At 39.8% G+C, this 18,747-nt stretch overlaps 1 protein-coding gene across 2 annotated transcripts; it reads left to right on the plus strand.

Annotated features, from left to right (window-relative positions):
* The first annotated feature begins 2,240 nt into the window (after positions 1–2,240).
* MS3_00005756 (uncharacterized protein) lies at positions 2,241–18,224 on the plus strand. 2 transcript variants are annotated; one of them, XM_051213843.1, is made up of 9 exons: positions 2,241–2,460; positions 5,310–5,456; positions 5,491–5,536; positions 5,571–5,659; positions 5,704–5,806; positions 5,851–6,003; positions 6,042–6,153; positions 14,058–14,172; positions 15,860–18,224. In XM_051213843.1, exons 2-9 carry the CDS (start codon positions 5,362–5,364, stop codon positions 16,029–16,031), a joined length of 885 nt encoding a protein of 294 aa, XP_051069856.1. In that variant the 5' UTR covers positions 2,241–2,460; positions 5,310–5,361; the 3' UTR covers positions 16,032–18,224. The 2 variants fall into 2 exon arrangements, with proteins under 2 accessions (XP_051069856.1, XP_051069857.1); XM_051213844.1 differs by lacking the exon at positions 2,241–2,460 and having other exon boundaries at positions 3,056–5,536; positions 5,584–5,591; positions 5,633–5,806; positions 5,851–14,172.
* Positions 18,225–18,747: the final 523 nt, after the last annotated feature.

Below are 18,747 nucleotides of genomic sequence, written 5' to 3' on the forward strand. Positions count from 1 at the left end.
GAGGACCACACTCTGCTGAACATGGCAAGTAATCACAAGAGCGCTTACCAACGGCAAGATCATTAGGTTTAAACTTCTGACTAGACACGTCTTAGGGTCATCACTATCTCATCAGGGTGAATGACCTGTAGCGGTAAATAAAACTTCAAAATAAATAGCTCCGTAAGTCTTCGACATTTGATGCTGGCCACATTAGGTTTAATGGATAAATCTGTCTGAAGGTGCTTGGCCACGCATCCTCACAAAATCACGAGTCGGTACGACGTGCTATACATCTCTTTCAACTACAACCAGCTTAGAACAAACGTTCCTTCTACATACCGATAGGTTTCCAAGCATATCTTCGAACTCTTTCGTTCCTGATTTTTGATTTGACTGTGTTGGCATACTTTGATTATAAAAGTGATACTGGTTAGGACGTTGTCGAACTCGGAATATTTGTGATATCTTTAAACCTATCATAATAATAAAATACAAACTCATGCCCCGTACTGTGATATTGAGTCCTTGATTGTGTCATATTAAAGTTATAAGATTGTTGACATTAGCACTATCTCGTTATATTGTTTCAAACACACGGTACCATCATATTCGTCTTCTGAAGGCACACACGATTAAATTAGGCTAATCTACGAACAAGCTAATTATCTCAGAAATTTTTTAAATGTGTTGCTGATAAGCCTGGATCCCTGGTGGTGTGCGCAATCACTGCATTTCGTATCCTTGTCGTGCGATAAATACAAGTGTGTTTGGACAAAATTATTTATAATGCAACGGCAGAGCTACAAAGCGTTCTTGTGATGTTGGTTAGTGAAAATTTCACAAGTTAACTTCCGGACATTGAAGCGTGGCATTATCAGAGATCTGTGTTGTTATTCGGTTTTGTGTAGCGCCACCTCATACCCTTTCAGGCTACCCAAAAATATTTAAAGATATTGATTATCGACACTTTTCTCCAAAAAGCAACATATTCCGCATAGTTATTCAAATAATCGATCGAATGCTTATTATTCTTTACTATAGTTGTATTTGTCTGATTTCGGAGTCTGATGAGAGAATTATGATTAAATCTGCCCAATTTTTATGTAGCTTTTAACAAGCCTTCAGACGCCTGTCGTCAATTACAAACAAACTGATGGCGACGGAACATATAGGCAGTTCAACCAAGCAACGAAACCAATGCACACGGACAATAAAGTAGGCTTTGGCATCAGATAAAGCGAATTGATAAATTTGTCTCCAGTCCGAAAAGCTTATTTCATCATGGAGCCCCTCTTCAACAAGTCAAAAATGAAGTTCCACAAGCATGAAGTCCCAACTAAAACGACGGTGGCGCCGTCGACCTTCTGACAGAACAGTATTAACAAAATTTGTAACTGCCCCCTAAAAACCACGCCAACTACAAAGAATCGCCTGTAATTCAGGAGGACTCTCAGAAGTGAACATGAGCTCAGACTTGGAACATCAGATACTGGAACACCAAAATGTGAACATTTCTCCAGGTCCGAATGTTATTCATTCTGCCATAATGAAAGGAACGGCGTCAATCTTTGCTACAACGTTTGTTGCGCTGTTATCACATTCACTAAGCTGAGACACGATACCAGAAAATTGGAAGTTAGCTCACATTGCATCGATTTTTGAAGCAGCCCGACGCATAGAGCCTTCAAGCTGTCATCTTGTAGCACTCCTCACAATACCCATAAAAGTTATAGAGTCGTCGCTATATGACGGTCTACGTCACTAATTACTATCCATAAACTTCTTTTTACTCCAGCAGCACGGTTGTGGGGAGTCACTATTGTATAGCCAACCTGATGATCGCGGTGGACAGATAGACAGCCTATCTTCGGTTATAAGGAGATGGTTGGTGACATATACCTTGACCTCTCAAAAGCTTTTAACCGGGCCAGTCATATACGCCTCATCAGTAAGCTCGATAGGTAAAGTATCAAGTCACCATCGATTGTTCGGTTTACTTCGTACCTAAATAATTAACTTTTTAAGGTCAGGGTAAACTCCCCTCTTTCTTAGGCTTCAGAATGTCCTAGTAGGGTTCCTCAATGTTCAGCACTAGAAAATATTTTCTCAGTTTACATAAATGACCCTTCTCAGAAAGTGTCCTGCCATTCATTACTTTTCGCTGATGATGTAAAACTTTGCCGAGAAGTTTGAATCAAGATGATAAGCTGGCATTTCAGGAGGATCTGACTCGACTTCAAATTTGGGCGGACAACAATAAACGTTTAACACTCAAAAGTGTAGAGTAGTCCATCTAGGTCATATTGCAGACTTCGCATTCTAAAGGTGATCGACTGCCATTAAATACGGAATCTCGTTAAGCGAAAGCTTATCTATTCCGTCCAGAACTATTCGAAACTACTTGAAACCATTTGAATTGTTGGCGCTATACTGTACTGCTACGTTACGTGAGTTGCATTTCTCTTTTTGCTAGCACAGGTAAATCGGCTGTCTTCTGTTAATATTGCTAGTGGTTCAAATAGTTCAAATGGTTGTGGACGGAATAGAAGAAGCTTTCGATTAACAGGCTTCCGTGTCTAGTAGCAGGGGATCACCAAATCCTCCAGGCAGGAACCTAGGTATGTTAACAATGAAAGAGGAAAAGAAATTGGCAAATCATAGTGTGATGCTGTCCTTGGTCCTTAAGAATAGGTCAAGTTGCCTCTTGAAGGACTCCTGAGAAGTCGCTTGGACTAGCTCGACCGGCAGCGAATTCCAGCTTTTGACAACTCTTAAGGAGTAGAAGTTGTGTCTACATTCCGTCTTGCTATGTTGTGTTTCCAGTTTCTGGGTGTTACCCCTTAGGTTATTATCCGAACTAAGCTTAAGTAGGTGTTTAAGAGGATGTCCAGAAGTGTTAAGAATACTATAAGCCATTAATAAATCACCTCTAAGACGCCTATACTCTAATGGGTAAAGGTCTAGTGAATGGAGGCGTTCTTCGTAAGGTTTAGATTTGAGTCCTCGAACTGATTTCGTGGCTCGCCGTTGGATACGCTCCAAAGTGATCTTGTCCTTTTGGAGTGAGGGGGGAGTACTATGTTTCCGTACTCTAAATGGGGACGGATGAAACTATTGAAGATTATATGGAAAGTTCTTCCGTCAAACTGTCCAAAAATGCGCTTCAACATTACCAGTGCAAGGTTTGCTCGGAAGGCATTTTTGTCACAGCGAAAATGCAGAATTCCTTAATCAACTCATTTTACGGGGTAAAGCTGGATGTTTTATTCAGATTGACCATATGAGTCCTGTATTCTGACTAAAATTAAATAGCGGCTGTCGATGTGATTAATGGGCTGAAGGTCGATAATATGATGTACTTCTGTCGTATATTTTGTGGATTGAATAAACAACATAGTACTTAGCAGATTTAGAGGGACTTCAGGATCCTCAATGTCATTCAGACACAAACCTGAGGGACAAATGGGTTGCTAAATCTATCTAATGAATTTAGGAGTACACCCATGGGTGTACTTAAAAAAAAATAAAGATGATAGTTTAAAGCTTCAAAATGACCTGAGAAATTATTTGAATGGTCTAGAATTTGGTGGTTATCGACAAATATGATGATAAATATTAGTCCCCAAAGTACAGATACATACACAGTGAATAACACTGAACTACCTGTTGCCCAGACACACCTTGGCTAAAAATTCATCGTTGACCAAGACTTAAAAACTATTGCACACTGCCGTATGATAGCCCCCAAAGGTTTTAGAATCCGATGATCATTATGTAGAGCCTTTAGCTATGTCGATGCTAAAAACCTTTTGACTTTTTATAGGTTATTCGTTCGTCCTACACTCGAGTACTGCATACGAGCGGCTGTTTCTTGCCTAAAAGGAGACAGTGAGCTATTGTGAAAGGTTCGAGCAACTGCAACTAAGCTGATTCCTAGAATAGAAATGCTCCCATTTGATACTCGACTGGCTAAACTAAGCCTATTTCCATCGTCATATAGAAGAACTAGAGGTGACTCGATCGCAATTTTCAGATTACTTATCGGTAAATTCGCATCCGATATGCGCTCACTTATCTTGTCCTCCAAATCAGTGGATTTACGAGGACATTAAAAAAGTTCACAAGGTCAGAACAAATTATTTGTCAGCTGATTATCAACTTTCCCACCAAATCATCAACGAATGGAATTCGTCTTCCAACAGGTGATTGAAGCTCTATCTGTCGATGCTTTCAAAAGGAACTTGGGTCGACTGAGAGACCGCCATTGCCAGAACTAACACAGGTCATCAAGCCTCATGTACTTCTGAGGTATGCCTTTCAATGACAGACACTGCCGCAAAACCTCTCGGTCTACAGAGTCAAATGCTGCTTTTAAGTCAAAAGAGACCACCATTGTCGGACGCCGATAAGTATGCCTATGTTCTAGAACCTGACGAATGGTAAATATGTGGTCGATGCAGCCAAGACCAGGTCTGAAGCCAGCTTGATTCTCTCGTGTTTGCAGTTCACGAGTCTTAGTTAGGCGTCCGATAATTATCGAGGCTAGTATTTTAGATACTATATTTGTTAAACTAATCCCTCTATGGTTGTCACAGGATGATTTTGACCCTCTCTTATATATTGGGACGATAAGTGATTGTGACCAGTCAAATGGAATAACGTCTGACTCCCAGATCTTAGCTAAAATATTAGTCAACCTAATCGCTAAAATTGGACCATCATCCTTAGAGACCTCTGGAGCCAATCCATCTGGACCAGGTGCCCTTCTTCGTATCAAATTAACTATGGCCTTTTAAACTTCAGCTAGAGTTGGGGGACCTACTTCAATGTCCCATTTACACTGTCTATGAATGGAGGGTAGTTGTAGAGTAGCTGAATGCCAGCTGAACCGTTCTCCAAAATGTTCCGTCCATCGTTCTAGACGTCTGGACTGGGAGCAGATAAGAGAGTCGTACTATATCCTTATATGCAATCTTTCCTTTATATATTGCATCATTGAGTTAATTGTTTCTATGAATTTGGTGTTCATCTTGCTGTGCTAATGAGGTGTGGCAACTTGGACTGATGCACATATGTGCCTGGTCCTACGTTGTAACTGACTGACTGACCTTTCCAATCCGAAACAAATCCTGGCGTTGCCCAATGGTCCTCCATAAATTATAGTCTCACTGTCTAGTCTTTTATTGGATTCACTAACTTAGGTTTATCGTTCGCCCGTTAAAGTTTTACTATGAATCTAGAACACTTCGGACAATAAGTCACTATTAAGCGATTAAGTTCAACACTTTATTAATTGGCTTGAAAACCCTATTTGATTTTCCTTACAGATGTTCCTACTTTCAGTGGTGTAATCGGTGCTTGTGGCTACACTACTGTGATATGATTGACGACATAGCTAATATTATTCCTCAGTTAACACATGGTCTTCATAAAGGTCAAATGGGAAGAATTGCTGTAGTGGGAGGATCAAAAGAGTCAGTTCATTCATGTATTGTTGATAGTTAGCAGATATACTGGAGCACCATACTTTTCCGCTATCAGTGCTTTGTATTGTGTAAGTTAACATACACAAATAATATAAATTGTAGGGTGCTGATTTAGTTCATGTAGTATGTTCTGCTTCTTCCTCTTCTGTTATCAAGTCATATAGTCCTGAGTTGATCGTTCATCCTGTTCTGTAATTCTCTGTATAAACAGTCCATATTACTACCTAATTTCTAGGGATGGAGTTCTAGCAGAAGCGACCAAATGCATGGACAGAGTTCATGCAATTACATTTGGACCTGGTCTAGGACTAACGGAAAACGTTGAAAATACTACGAAAGTTCTTTTTATCACCATTTACTTTTAAATAATAGTACTTTGTAGCTGATAGATTATTGCAAACATTCTAACAAGCCTATTGTCATTGATGCTGATGCTTTGCATATCGTTACTCAAAATCCATCACTCATAGAAGGTTATGATAAAACTATTCTTACTCCAAACACTGTTGAGTTTTCAAGATTATATTATTCTGTGGTAATTATGTCAATAATATACTCAACGCATTTATTCAGTTTTCGTCTCAACCATATGATACCAAAGATGCGACAAGATCTCTTGCTGAAAAACTTGGTGTCACCATTGTCCATAAAGGTCCTACAGATATTATATCAAATGGTCAAACAAGTAATTTTCCTGATAATATATGGCTTTTCTACTAAATTGCGTTCAATATATTACTGTGAATCCTCTGTAAGCGTATTAATTTCTATTACTTATGTCTTGTTATTGATGCATCTCTTTATGTATGCCTCTCAGAAGAAAGCCTCTGTGTAGTGTTAGCTAAACGCTTCGTGCAGTCGTAATAGTTTTCAAGGACTGATGTATTTTTTCTATCACCTTTAAACACGCAAGGAGATAACGCAAGAATAAATTGAATGATTATCATAAAATTTAAATTTCCCAATATTCTTCTCTATGGTTCCTATTATGGGTCCTGATAATTATTTGGGCTGGTTCTTTAGATTATATATTATTCAAACTGACTCCTCTTTTTAATCAAAAATGTCTCTACTCATACACTGCAGTGGTCAACGATTGCAACTAGCCAAATAGGATTACGTTCAGTTCCCAGACTAGTTAATATCCCAGTCAATCTGACAGCTGGAACAAGACCAACAGTCTTAAAGATCTCTGGGGTTGATCCATCAAAGCATGCTTATCTTCATCACTTTATATAGGCTATGGATTTTCCTACTTTATTAAGAGTCAGGAGGCTTATGCTGTAATCCTATTCAGACTACTTAGTGAAGGTAAAGAAATGAAAGGTATTTGGAGAGCAGGCAATCAGTTCTTCGAAGTGTTTCTTCTATCGTTCCCGTCTCTTCGATTAATAGCAGATAATTCTCATCTCTTTCAGAACTAATTCCACTAACCCCTTGATTTTAAATACCTGTTTCTTTTATAAGTGTGAAAAGTTAATCACTGTTGCCTAACTCTAACTTATTTTCTATTGCTTTTGCTTTAGCTGCCTACCTTTGTTCCCGATCATTGCATATACTTTTGATAGTCTACGCTTGAATTGCCTTCACTCATTATCTTGTTCGGGGCCTAATGGGTTGAGCATTTATCAGTTTAGCAGACAATCAGTTAGTCACAATGTAGAACCTAGTACGTATGTACAACTGTTCAAGTTATCAGACCTCACTAGAGTAGTGGGATGAAATTGTCAAACCAAATCCCAGAATAGTAGAGGTAGTAACAGTATCAGTGGTAATAGAAAAGACTAGGCATCAAAGATACGATTCGAGAGAAAAATTTCAATAGTTGAGATCATCAGTCAATTAAAGCTTGATAACCACGGAAAACTTGGAGGCACTGGACGGCCGTTTTGTCCTACTGTGGGACTCCTCAGCAGTGCGCATCTACGATCCCGCCTCGCAAGATTCGATCCCAGGACCTTTCAGTCTCACGCACAAACGCTTAACCTCTAGACCATTGAGGCGGCATCCAATAGTGTTAATGCCCAACTTCAACTAATCAGCGAAATTGAGTGACACATCCACCATTGCCATCAGTGAGTTACTATCTCACAACGGACCTGGTTGAACTCCATTGGTCACTGTTTCTCACTAGGACTCCAGGATATACCTCTTGAAGCCAGTCACTAGTGAGCACATGCTAATTAGTATCAGAAGGGGTTTTTGCTGATATTATGGTAACTTCAATAGTTTAAATCACGAGTCAGTTGAAGCTAGACCACCATGGAAAACCTATAAGCACTGGACAGCCGTTTCATCCCATTGTGGGACTCCTCAGCAGTGCGCATCCAATGTAAACTAGTGAAACAAAAGTAATAAGAAATATGTGGAATTCAGAATCTCACAATTTGGGGGAAGACAACGAACGGATCACCTGGACCACTGTGAACGATTTTGAGCCATGTCATTCAAAGTCTCTAACCATTGGTACGACAATCACGTGGACACCAACCGCGTAGTCTACACCTGTTAACATGGCCAAGTCCTATCCTCAATGACTTCATGGACTGGACTGATGTCATGTTTTGGTTCGTCCGCCCCTAGTTTTCTTCTAGTTCACTCCTACATAATTATGCACCTAGTTTGGTTTAGGTGGATGAATATGCCAATCCACCAAACAGAAAATTGGGATTGATAGCGTAGCAGATAAACCTGCACATCAATTTCCTGACTAACCTAATACGACCTCAGTGCTAAGAACACTGAATCATTGGTTTACAATGGTAGTTTGAAAACATTGAAAATATACTTTCCTTTATCGGTGAAGGAGCTGTCTCATGTTCATCAGCTTCGGTATCTGAAGCATAATAACAAATAAACTGCGTCAAATAAGGATGAAAATACCAGAAATCACAAGTTTTTCATCTGCATAATTCAGACGATGGAAGTGTTTTTTTCTAAAGACATGTATATGAGGAGACCGGACAACGTTGACAAACATTGCTTAAAGAAATCAATTCCTTTGACAGTTCACCATGAACTTTGACTCGATTAGTAGTGTTCGAATAGGGAGCCTGTACAATGCTAATATACCTACCCTGTGGGTCTTTCGACTCCACACTGCCACAGAGCCTGACTATCAGTGGGGTCTAATACCGCCTCAAGGTCGAGGAACACAACTACAATTGGACGTCGAAAATTATGTCTATGTTCCGGAATCTTCCGTAGGGTAGATTTTTGATCTATACATCCACGTCCAGATCCGTAACCAGCCTTGTTTCCTTGGGTTCGCTCTTCACGAGCTCTAGTCAGACTTCAAAGTAATATTAAGGCTAATATTTTAGATAACTTATTAGTGAAAGTGATTTGTATGTGGTTGACTCAAGAAGATTTGTGTCCTTTCTTATAGATTTGGACGTGTACTCCCCCAGAATGAACGGCAGTCTCGCATTGAGCCCCTCCAACCATGGCTGATCGCCATTTAGTCCATCTGTGTCCACTATTGAGTATTTCGTAGGGGTCTCCATTTTATACGACCTCTCTTTATGCCTTGAATCGATGCCTACTAAGAATAAACGATTGTCTGAAAAATATAGCAGACGGTTCCTCTTGTCTGTTCATTGAGCGGGGACACTGGGACCCCCATAAGTGCCTATTACTTTATTTTAGACTACCTACTTGGGCGTTAAGACTTCCTGCTACAATTATGACTTCCAAGCGTCCGGCCTCTTATAGAATAGCAGAAAGTTTTCTGGAAAACTGGTCCAATACTTCATTTAATTTTGATTGTAACTAGTGTTTGTCTAAAAAGTGTTCGGTCACTGGAGAATTCACCACACTGATTTAGTTGAGTCTTTAGACAATTGAAATCTCAATTACAAATAGTGTATACATTTGTCCAGCGTTCCAGATGCATCTTCGAAACATCTAAATATACCATACCATAATAAAGACTCTACATATCTTTGTTTGCACGTGTTTGTTTCATCATGATAATTTCTGCAACGCGCAAAGATGTAGCAAATCGACCATTTCATTTGCGTTATATTGTTCTAAAAGATCCTTTTGATTTTATTGTGGTCTAATAGCAGCTACTATCCATTCTCTTAATATCATCTCTTCATATTTCCAAATTTTTCTGGGTAATAAAGATCTAAATCCTCACTTTTTAGTCCATTTTAATCAACGTAGGTCTTCTGCAACCAACCTTAAAACGAGAAATTATTTAGGTGAAATCTCGATCTAACTACAAAGACTCAGATATCAAGACGGGATTATTAACTCCTACTCAATAAGCGGTGTAGTCCTTATGTTAAAAGGGGTTGTCGAACTATAATTATTTTAAAACAATTAGTCCCTTTGATAAATTTTGATAATGATATTTGAAGACGAAGGTAATCAGAACTATGTGATATATTAGCGCAATACATTTCGAACAATCTGGTCACACATATACTTGTTAAGAGCATTTATATATAAAAATAAAAGGTCAACTAGACAGGAAACGGGGTAAAAGGAGATAAGGATAATAATAATAATAATAATAATAATAATAATGTGAACACAATTTGAAACCTAATCACTCTGGATAATAAGTGAATATTACCAGGGTAGGTTTAAGGTAAGAACAAACTGTTTTTGAACACACAAAGGGGGTTTGAATTTTCGTATGGCTAAGGCTTCAATAAACCTTAGTATACGCCCTTTTACACTTTTATACAACACTACGAAAGCTGAATTTAGATCAATCTTGTGACCTGTTTCAATTATATGTTTAGCAATAGAGGATGGTGGATGTTTATCCTCTGCTCTTATCGTGTCAATTGATTGTATTTGTTTCTGAAGTCATTTGGGTACATGTTCACTCACCCTAATGTTGAGATGACGTATTTGTACCAATGACGCCATTGATGATGATGTTAAGTTGTTAAATAAAACGTTAATAGAAAATGGCTATCCTCTGAAATTCATAAATCGATGGAAAGTCCATGGTACAGTGAGACCTACTGTAGCCTCGGTATAGAAAGTCAGTCAGCTACAATGTAGGACCAGGCACATATATGCATCGGTCCACGTTGCCATACATAATTAGCACAACAATATGAACACTGGACTCATAGGAGTGGTTAAGTCAATGGTAGTAATATATAAAGGAAAGATTGTATATAAGGATATAGTACAGGAAGATAGAATTATTTCGTAGAAAGAAAGATATGAAGCGATTTTAATCTCTTAGTTTAAGGGAAGACAGCGAGTGTATACACCGACGCCATTGTGATCGATTCTGAGCCGTGTCACCAAGAGTCTCCAACCATTGTTACGATAGTCACGCGGACCCCAACCAAGTAGTCCGCATCTACCAACATGGCTCAGACTAGAAGTTAATGTCTTCAAGCACTGATGCCACGTTTTGGTTTGGCCGCCTCTAACTTTCTTCCAACCATCCCCTACACCGGTTAGCATTGCACGTCTTGGTAATCGGTGTTCGGGCAAACGTAACACGTGGCCCAACCATCTCAGTCGATGAAGATTCATAACCTCATCAACTGATTTACCATCATTCCCCAATACCCTGCGTCTAACCTCACTATTACTTACCCGGTGATCCCAGCAGATGCCAACAATATTTCCAAAGCATCTGTGGTCAAATACCAGTAGCTTACGAGTGTCTTCTACTCTTAATGTCCATGTTTCGCTGCCATAAATTAAAACAGAACGGACTGCCGCGCAGTATACTCGTCCTTTTATTGATAGACGGATATCTCGCCCTCTCCATAGGTGACGTGAGTTGGCAAAAGCCAAGTGAGCTTTTCGAATCCGTGCCGAGATTTCGTCAGACACCAACCCATTAGGGCTGATTAGACTTCCAAGATAAGTGAAGTTGTCGACGCGTTCGACTACTTCACCCCCTATTCTTAGTTCAGGTGTTGACGCAGACCAGTTCTGAAGCAACAACTGGCATTTAGAGAGAGAGAAGCGCATTCCAAACATTCTGGCATTGTTGCTTAGTGCTACCAAAAGATTCTGCATTTTATCAGCGTCTTCACCAAACAGGACTATATCATCTGCGTATTCTAAGTCGATAAGTGGACCTCCTGGAAGGAGACCAATACCCGAGAATTCAGTAGACGAGAATGTTATTTCCATCAGTAGGTCTATGATGAAGTTAAACAAAAATGGAGAAAGTGGACAGCCTTGACGGACACCATTTGAGGTTGCAAAAGCAGACGACAGTTCGTCATAAGCTCTGACTCGACTAGTAGTGTTCGAGTAAAGAGCCTTTACAAGGTTTATGTACTTCTGAGGTACGCCTTTCAATGACAGACACTGCCGCAAAACCTCTCGGTCTACAGAGTCAAATGCTGCTTTTAAGTCAAAAGAGACCACCATTGTCGGACGCCGATAAGTATGCCTATGTTCTAGAACCTGACGAATGGTAAATATGTGGTCGATGCAGCCAAGACCAGGTCTGAAGCCAGCTTGATTCTCTCGTGTTTGCAGTTCACGAGTCTTAGTTAGGCGTCCGATAATTATCGAGGCTAGTATTTTAGATACTATATTTGTTAAACTAATCCCTCTATGGTTGTCACAGGATGATTTTGACCCTCTCTTATATATTGGGACGATAAGTGATTGTGACCAGTCAAATGGAATAACGTCTGACTCCCAGATCTTAGCTAAAATATTAGTCAACCTAATCGCTAAAATTGGACCATCATCCTTAGAGACCTCTGGAGCCAATCCATCTGGACCAGGTGCCCTTCTTCGTATCAAATTAACTATGGCCTTTTAAACTTCAGCTAGAGTTGGGGGACCTACTTCAATGTCCCATTTACACTGTCTATGAATGGAGGGTAGTTGTAGAGTAGCTGAATGCCAGCTGAACCGTTCTCCAAAATGTTCCGTCCATCGTTCTAGACGTCTGGACTGAGAGCAGATGAGGGTGTCGTCTTTTTCTGAAATAGTCTGACCTACACTTGATTTATTAATTCATGTTTCTTTTATTAGTCTGTAGAGCTGTCTTGTGTTCCCTATAGCCGCCGCCTTTTCCATCTCTTTTGCTTTCGTTGCCCACCACTGCTCACGGTCGTTCCTTAGACTTTTGCCTAACTTAGATCTGATTTGTTTTCGATCTGTTTTGCTTAAACTACCTATCTGGGCATTTTAGTCACCTCCTACGAGTACTATGTCTGAAGGTTTAGCTTTTTGAAAAAGTTCCGAGAGCTTTCACTTCATCCGAGCTGCAGTCAGTGGGAACGTAGGCAGAAATGACAAAAGGGCAACGACGTGTGTCCCTATCCTTCCGAGTTCTTACGAAGCCGTTAAGCCGAACAGCTCATAAAGGACTGTTAACGGGGATCCACTCTAATAGTGCTTGTTCCGCCCTCATGCTTAGCGCTATGCCTATACCTGCCAGCCCACGAGAACTTGCCATCGGGTCACCAGATACACGGAGGGTTTATCTCGTCTGCTCTCTGTTTTGCCGAGGTAAGGTCGAGTGAATGACCACACTGGAATCCTGTATGCGTGTTTCAGAGACACAGCATACATCAATGGTACCAGATTCTAGGGTTCTAGCCAAGGAAGCCTGTTGACCGATTTGACATAGGGTGTGTACGTTGAAGGCTCCAATGTGTAGTTCGGAGAGAGGTTTCAGTAGACCTGGGGCAGTGTTTTGCGCACAAGAATCGTTGGTTATAGTGACACTTGAGGGGGAAGCCGAAAAAGGAAGTTTAGAGTCGATGTAGGATGAATAATAGGAATTGAAGAGGGAGATTGATTATGAACACAATGGTCTTGAGTGCCGTTAGATGTATGAGGGCGGTTATCACTTTTCGGTTTCCCACACCGTGGAAGGGTCCTCCTGCAGGTACCTGGAAAGGAAATTGGATTAGATGTGGTCTTGGTAACCTGAGAGCGTGACCGCAGTGCCCAAGGGACAACTGCTTGAGGTCGGTCACACACGACGTTTTTATGGGTAATTTTTGTGTTAGCTCCGTACTTGTTGAGACCTTACCGACGGAGACGGATATCCATGGGATAAGGCGAGGTGTGCATTTTTAGGGTCGACCTTTTCTAACCCCACCCCTCCTTGTGGGTAGGCAATGTCATTGTCATGCTGTTTGTTTGAAGGAAACACCTTACTGCTGTCACACCTCTGTACAGTCAGCAGTACGACTTCGCCTTCGGACCTTGAGTTTGTTGATTTTAGTCTTACCGCTCTTCAACCGACCTGTCTGACATGGTAGGACTTTGAGGAACGGTTGTTCCAGCCAGTATAGTTCGGTTGCTTCATCACGATAGGCAAGCCCGACCACCACGTCATGGTATCAACAACGGTCGGGTTGTCAGATTACTAGCCCTTGAACGTTACTATTCTTTCCTCTGGGTTATTATATTGCAACAGAAGTATGTGTAGTAAATGTTCGAGAATTGCCAACTTTAAATAAAAATGACCTGTTTGTAAAGAGCTATCCTGTTACTACGTTCACCCATAAACATACCTATTAGTATTTAACTCACTTAGAAATTCGCTTTCAACCTCTTTAGTTTCATCACTATAATTATATTGGTCATTCCATCTTATCGTTTGATTTTATTTAATAACAGCTGTACAGTGTGTAGATCAAGGATCACCCCGCAGATGCGGTGGACAGGGCGATGTTCTATCTGGTACAATGTCAGTGTTCAACTACTGGTTTCACCAAATTAACGATAACAATCCGTAAGTTACAATTGCTTTTTAGCAGTCAACAAAATATCAAGTATATGATGTACTTCGTTATAAATTTACTCAATTTACATTCCTCATGTGAAACATGAAAATGGAAACGTCTTTGTGTTGTTTTTATGTTTATCATGGGTGCACAAGCTAATTACCTGCTCACATTCTAGAATGTAGGACATATTTATGGTGTAATGGATTAGTATTCTACCCATTTGTACAAATCGAATATGGAGCTGACCTTAAGCCTCCATTTAAAGGTAAATAGCTAAGCCATTTAACTATGTTAATATGGGAGGTATGTCAGTGTGTATAAAAAGGCAAAGAATAATTAGGAATTTAATTGAATGTTTTGACAATTCAAGTTGACGCATTTCTCAATCGTATAAAAACCTAATTTAGGCGAATAAGTTCAATAAAAATAATCAAGTTGACTAGAACTATATCAACATGGAACCTTTAATTATTAAGGATTCAGTGGATGATATATGTACACTGTTGTGACTGTTGCTAAGACATTTCATTCAAAGTAATAAACGTTTCGTGAACCCCTAGTTACAACACTTGCAAATCCGACGACAAGGAGTTTGGGGGAAAATTCTGAAGTGTTGCTATTTATTTCTAAGATTATAGTAAAATGCTTCGAATTTCCTGTTCATCTACCGATGTCAAGGATGTCTCATATGTTTTTATCTTGGGAACCTGTGAGACCAGTGTTTAACCTCTCCAGAGTTAGTCATGTATTGTCTGTCCAAAAACGTACATCCACGTAAGTGTAACAGAAGTCACAGAATATTAATTCTATAACCAACTGAATGACACTATGAACCAAATTCAATATTTTAAATAGGATGGCTTGGTTTTTCCTTCATGATTTCTTTTCTATTGCAAGTTTAAATGTAAGAGGTTCTAACAATGATATTAAGTATTCTAGTAAATCTACTTATCTAGAAAGGTCGATAGACGATGTAATTATAGTCCTAACAAGAATTCTTCCTTCGGGTTTCGAATACCTACTTCGTCTCTTGCATGAATTAGACATTAGAATATTTATTGAAAGCTGAGTCTAGTCCGATGGAGTTTATTCGATGCTATTTTCTTGTCGTTAGGATATGGCCACTCGATTTACGAAACGTAAATATTCCAGATTTTAGTCGCCCCAACCTTCTTTACAAAACAAAGATTTGAATGTATAAGTTATTAGGACGGTCAAACAAAAGCATCCAGGGCACGTCAAAATTGTGGCACATGAGACGTCCGTGATCAGTGGTTAAAAGCTTGAGCTGGGGTAGCATGAGACTAGTCTAAGTTTCACATACAAATCTGTTCATTAAAATTTTAAACATCGTATTAATCTTTACTTCTTATTTCATTTAATTGTTTCTCTCCATTTCTCCAATGTTATTGGAACGATTGTTCTCATTTTTCATTCCTTCTTTCTTCCTAGTGTGCTAATTTTTAGCACGATAAATCGAATTTGCACACACATGATGGATTCTACATAATTTTACCACCTAAATTGATAATACAGCAGTAAACTTACTTTGCTCTATATATAAGTAACGAGGTCTAGTTAAGACTATTTCTTGGTGTGTTGTTGCAAATTGGTATTTGTACTAGATGCTACATTGTTTATGATTATATACACACAACTTTTGTTTCTTTTTCCATTATTAAAATTTTCTAGGAATCTACTGTTTACAGCTACTATTGGAGCTGCATTTGCAGCTTGTTCTCTTACACGAAGATGTTCACAATTGGCATACACTAAATACGGTCGTTCTATGATAACTACGCAAATGTTGCCAGAAATACATAATGCATTCGAACAACTATTCGCTAAAACACCAAACGCATGAAACAAAATATCACGCTTTTCTGTATTTTAAACAAACCTGATTGAGTTGATTTCATCAAATACATATTAACTTTGTACTGTAATTGACTAACAAGTCCCAAAGCAATTCTGTTTAGTCTTGTAAAGGATGTAACTTCTTGCATCTTTGCTACTGTCTTCCACAAATTATTGTTGTCAGTAAGCGGGACTTATGCCAAAATTCTAGTTCAACTGTGACACGTAGTTGGAATTGAGTCGCTTCGTGATTGAGTAATCCCATCGTCAACTTTTCGCTTTAATAATTACAGGCCATCTTGTCCAACTGGTTCCCGAGACTTTCATAACCATCCTCAATCACATTTCCGGTCGACTACCATTCTGCAAAAAAACTATATTTACCTTAAAGTAGTATGCAGATTTGTTTTCGATTTTTTATTGTAAGGTAAGTGGATTGTAGATACCACAATAACTTAAGAAGCTCCTAATGATAAGAAATTAAGGCTTCTGTTAACGAGTTTGGTTTTATTACTTGAAGTCATTTCAAATAGTCCGATAGCATTGTACGGAATTAAAGCTTATACTTACCGAAAAATGTATGTACTAAGCTCTATGGGTCTTTATTAATTAAATACATATTGAATAATTGAGATCGAGGAAAAGCGATCAGGACTGACCGAAGTCACTAGCATTTCAGCGTCAGTCAGTCAGTAACAACGTAGAACTTCGTACGTACATCAGTTCGAGTTGCCACACCACATCAGCACAGAGATGCAGTTGTCGATTCAAAACTCGTAGTGGTAGAGGTAATAAGAGTATAAGCAGTAATCGGGGAGATTAGGGTTTGGAGATGTTATTTAAAGAGTATAATTCAGTGAAATAAATTTGGAAAGAGAAAAAAGAGACAAGGAGGATTCAGGAGATTAGAATTTGGGAGAACACAAAAAGTGGATGCACCTGTGTCATTGCAAACGATTTTGAGCCATGTCATTCAGAGTCTCTAACCATCGGTTGCTATCATCTCGCGGTCCCCAACCAGATAGTCTACACCTACCAACATGACTCAGCCCATTTGTCAGTGACTCCATGGATTTGTGCCATGTTTTGGTCTGGCTGCCCCTAGCTTTCTCCCAACCGATTCCTACACCATAAAACATCGCTCATCGGGGCATCCGGTGGTTGGGCATACGTAACACGAGTTCCAACAATCTCAACTGATGAAATTTCACTACTTCATCAATTGATTTGTCATCATTACCTAGTACCCGTTTCCTAACAACCGCATTACTTACTCGATGGTCCCAGGATATACGAGCAGTGTTTCGAAGACACCTATGATCAAATACTAGTAACCTACGAATATCCTCTACTCTTACCGGCCACGTTTCACTGCCAGAAAGTAGGACGGAACGAACTGCTGAGCAGTAAACACGTCCTTTGGTTGATAGACGGATATCTCGCCTACGCTATAAATGACGCAAGTTGGCAAAAGCTAGTGGAGCCTTCTGTATCCTAGCTAAAACTTCGTCACACACCAGACCTCAAGGGCTAATGAGACTTCCAAGATAAGTGAAACGGTCGACACGCTCAAGTACTTCACTCCTTATCATTAGTTCGGGTGTCGATGCACCCCAATCCTGAAGCAACTTTTTGCATTTCGACGGGGAGAATCGCATGCCAAACATGCTTGCATTGTTGCTTAGAGTGGTTCAGAAGACCGCATTTTGTCAGCGTCTTCAACTAGAACTATGTCATCGGCATATTCCAAGTCAACAAGTGAATCTGCTGGTGGAGGTTGAACCTTTGGAAATTTAGATGAGGAAATTGTTATCTCTAAAAGTACGTCAATGACAAAGTTAAACAAGAACGAACACCACTTGAGGTAATCAATTCTGATGACAGTTCGCCATGAGCTCTCACACGACCAGTTGTGTTCGAGTAGAGAACCTTTTCAAGGTTAATGTACTTCTTTGGTACTCCTCTCAATGACAAACACTGCGTCCAGTTCCCAAATTCTACCTAAGACCTCAGTTAATCTCACTGCTAACACTGGACCACCATCCTTGAAAATCTCAGGAGTAAACCTGTCAGGGCCTGCCGCTCTCCCTCGCTTCAGATTTCTTATATCTTTTTCAATTTCATAAAGAGTCGGAGGACCTACATTAACTTGCCATTCAGGTTAACTAGAGATCGTGGGAAACCGAAGTGTGGCTGAAGGCCAGTTGGATTGATCATTAAAGTGTTCTGTCCATCGATCCAATCTCCTGGATTGAGAATGTATAATATGTCCATCTTTCTCTGAGATTGTTTCGCTAACAGTTGGGTTCCTAATACCGGTTTCCCTAACGAGTCTGAACAATTGTCTGCTATTACCTATCGCCGCTGCCTTTTCCATCTCTCTTGCTTTCGCTACCCACCAGCGTTCGCGATCATTGCGTAGGCTTCTTGTCAGCTTGCGCTTAAGCTGACTCCACTCTTCGTTATGTTCAGATCCAGATGGAATGAGTTTTCGAGCATCTATCAGTGCGGTAGATGTTACTGAAATCCAGTGTTGCTCCCTAACTTTACGGTTTACCTTACTAGCAGATATCACTGCTGCTTCCACAGCCTTTTGGATATCATTCCATGCTGCCTCAGGGTGGGCATCACCTACATGGCTGCCTAACTGTTTTCTTAGTTGTTCCTGAAATATACTCTTAGCTTGACTATCATTAAATAGGACCCTAAGAGGTTTCCTTACA

Source organism: Schistosoma haematobium, chromosome 3 (genome assembly GCF_000699445.3).
Source record: "Schistosoma haematobium chromosome 3, whole genome shotgun sequence".
Classification (NCBI taxonomy): Eukaryota; Metazoa; Platyhelminthes; class Trematoda; order Strigeidida; family Schistosomatidae; genus Schistosoma; species Schistosoma haematobium.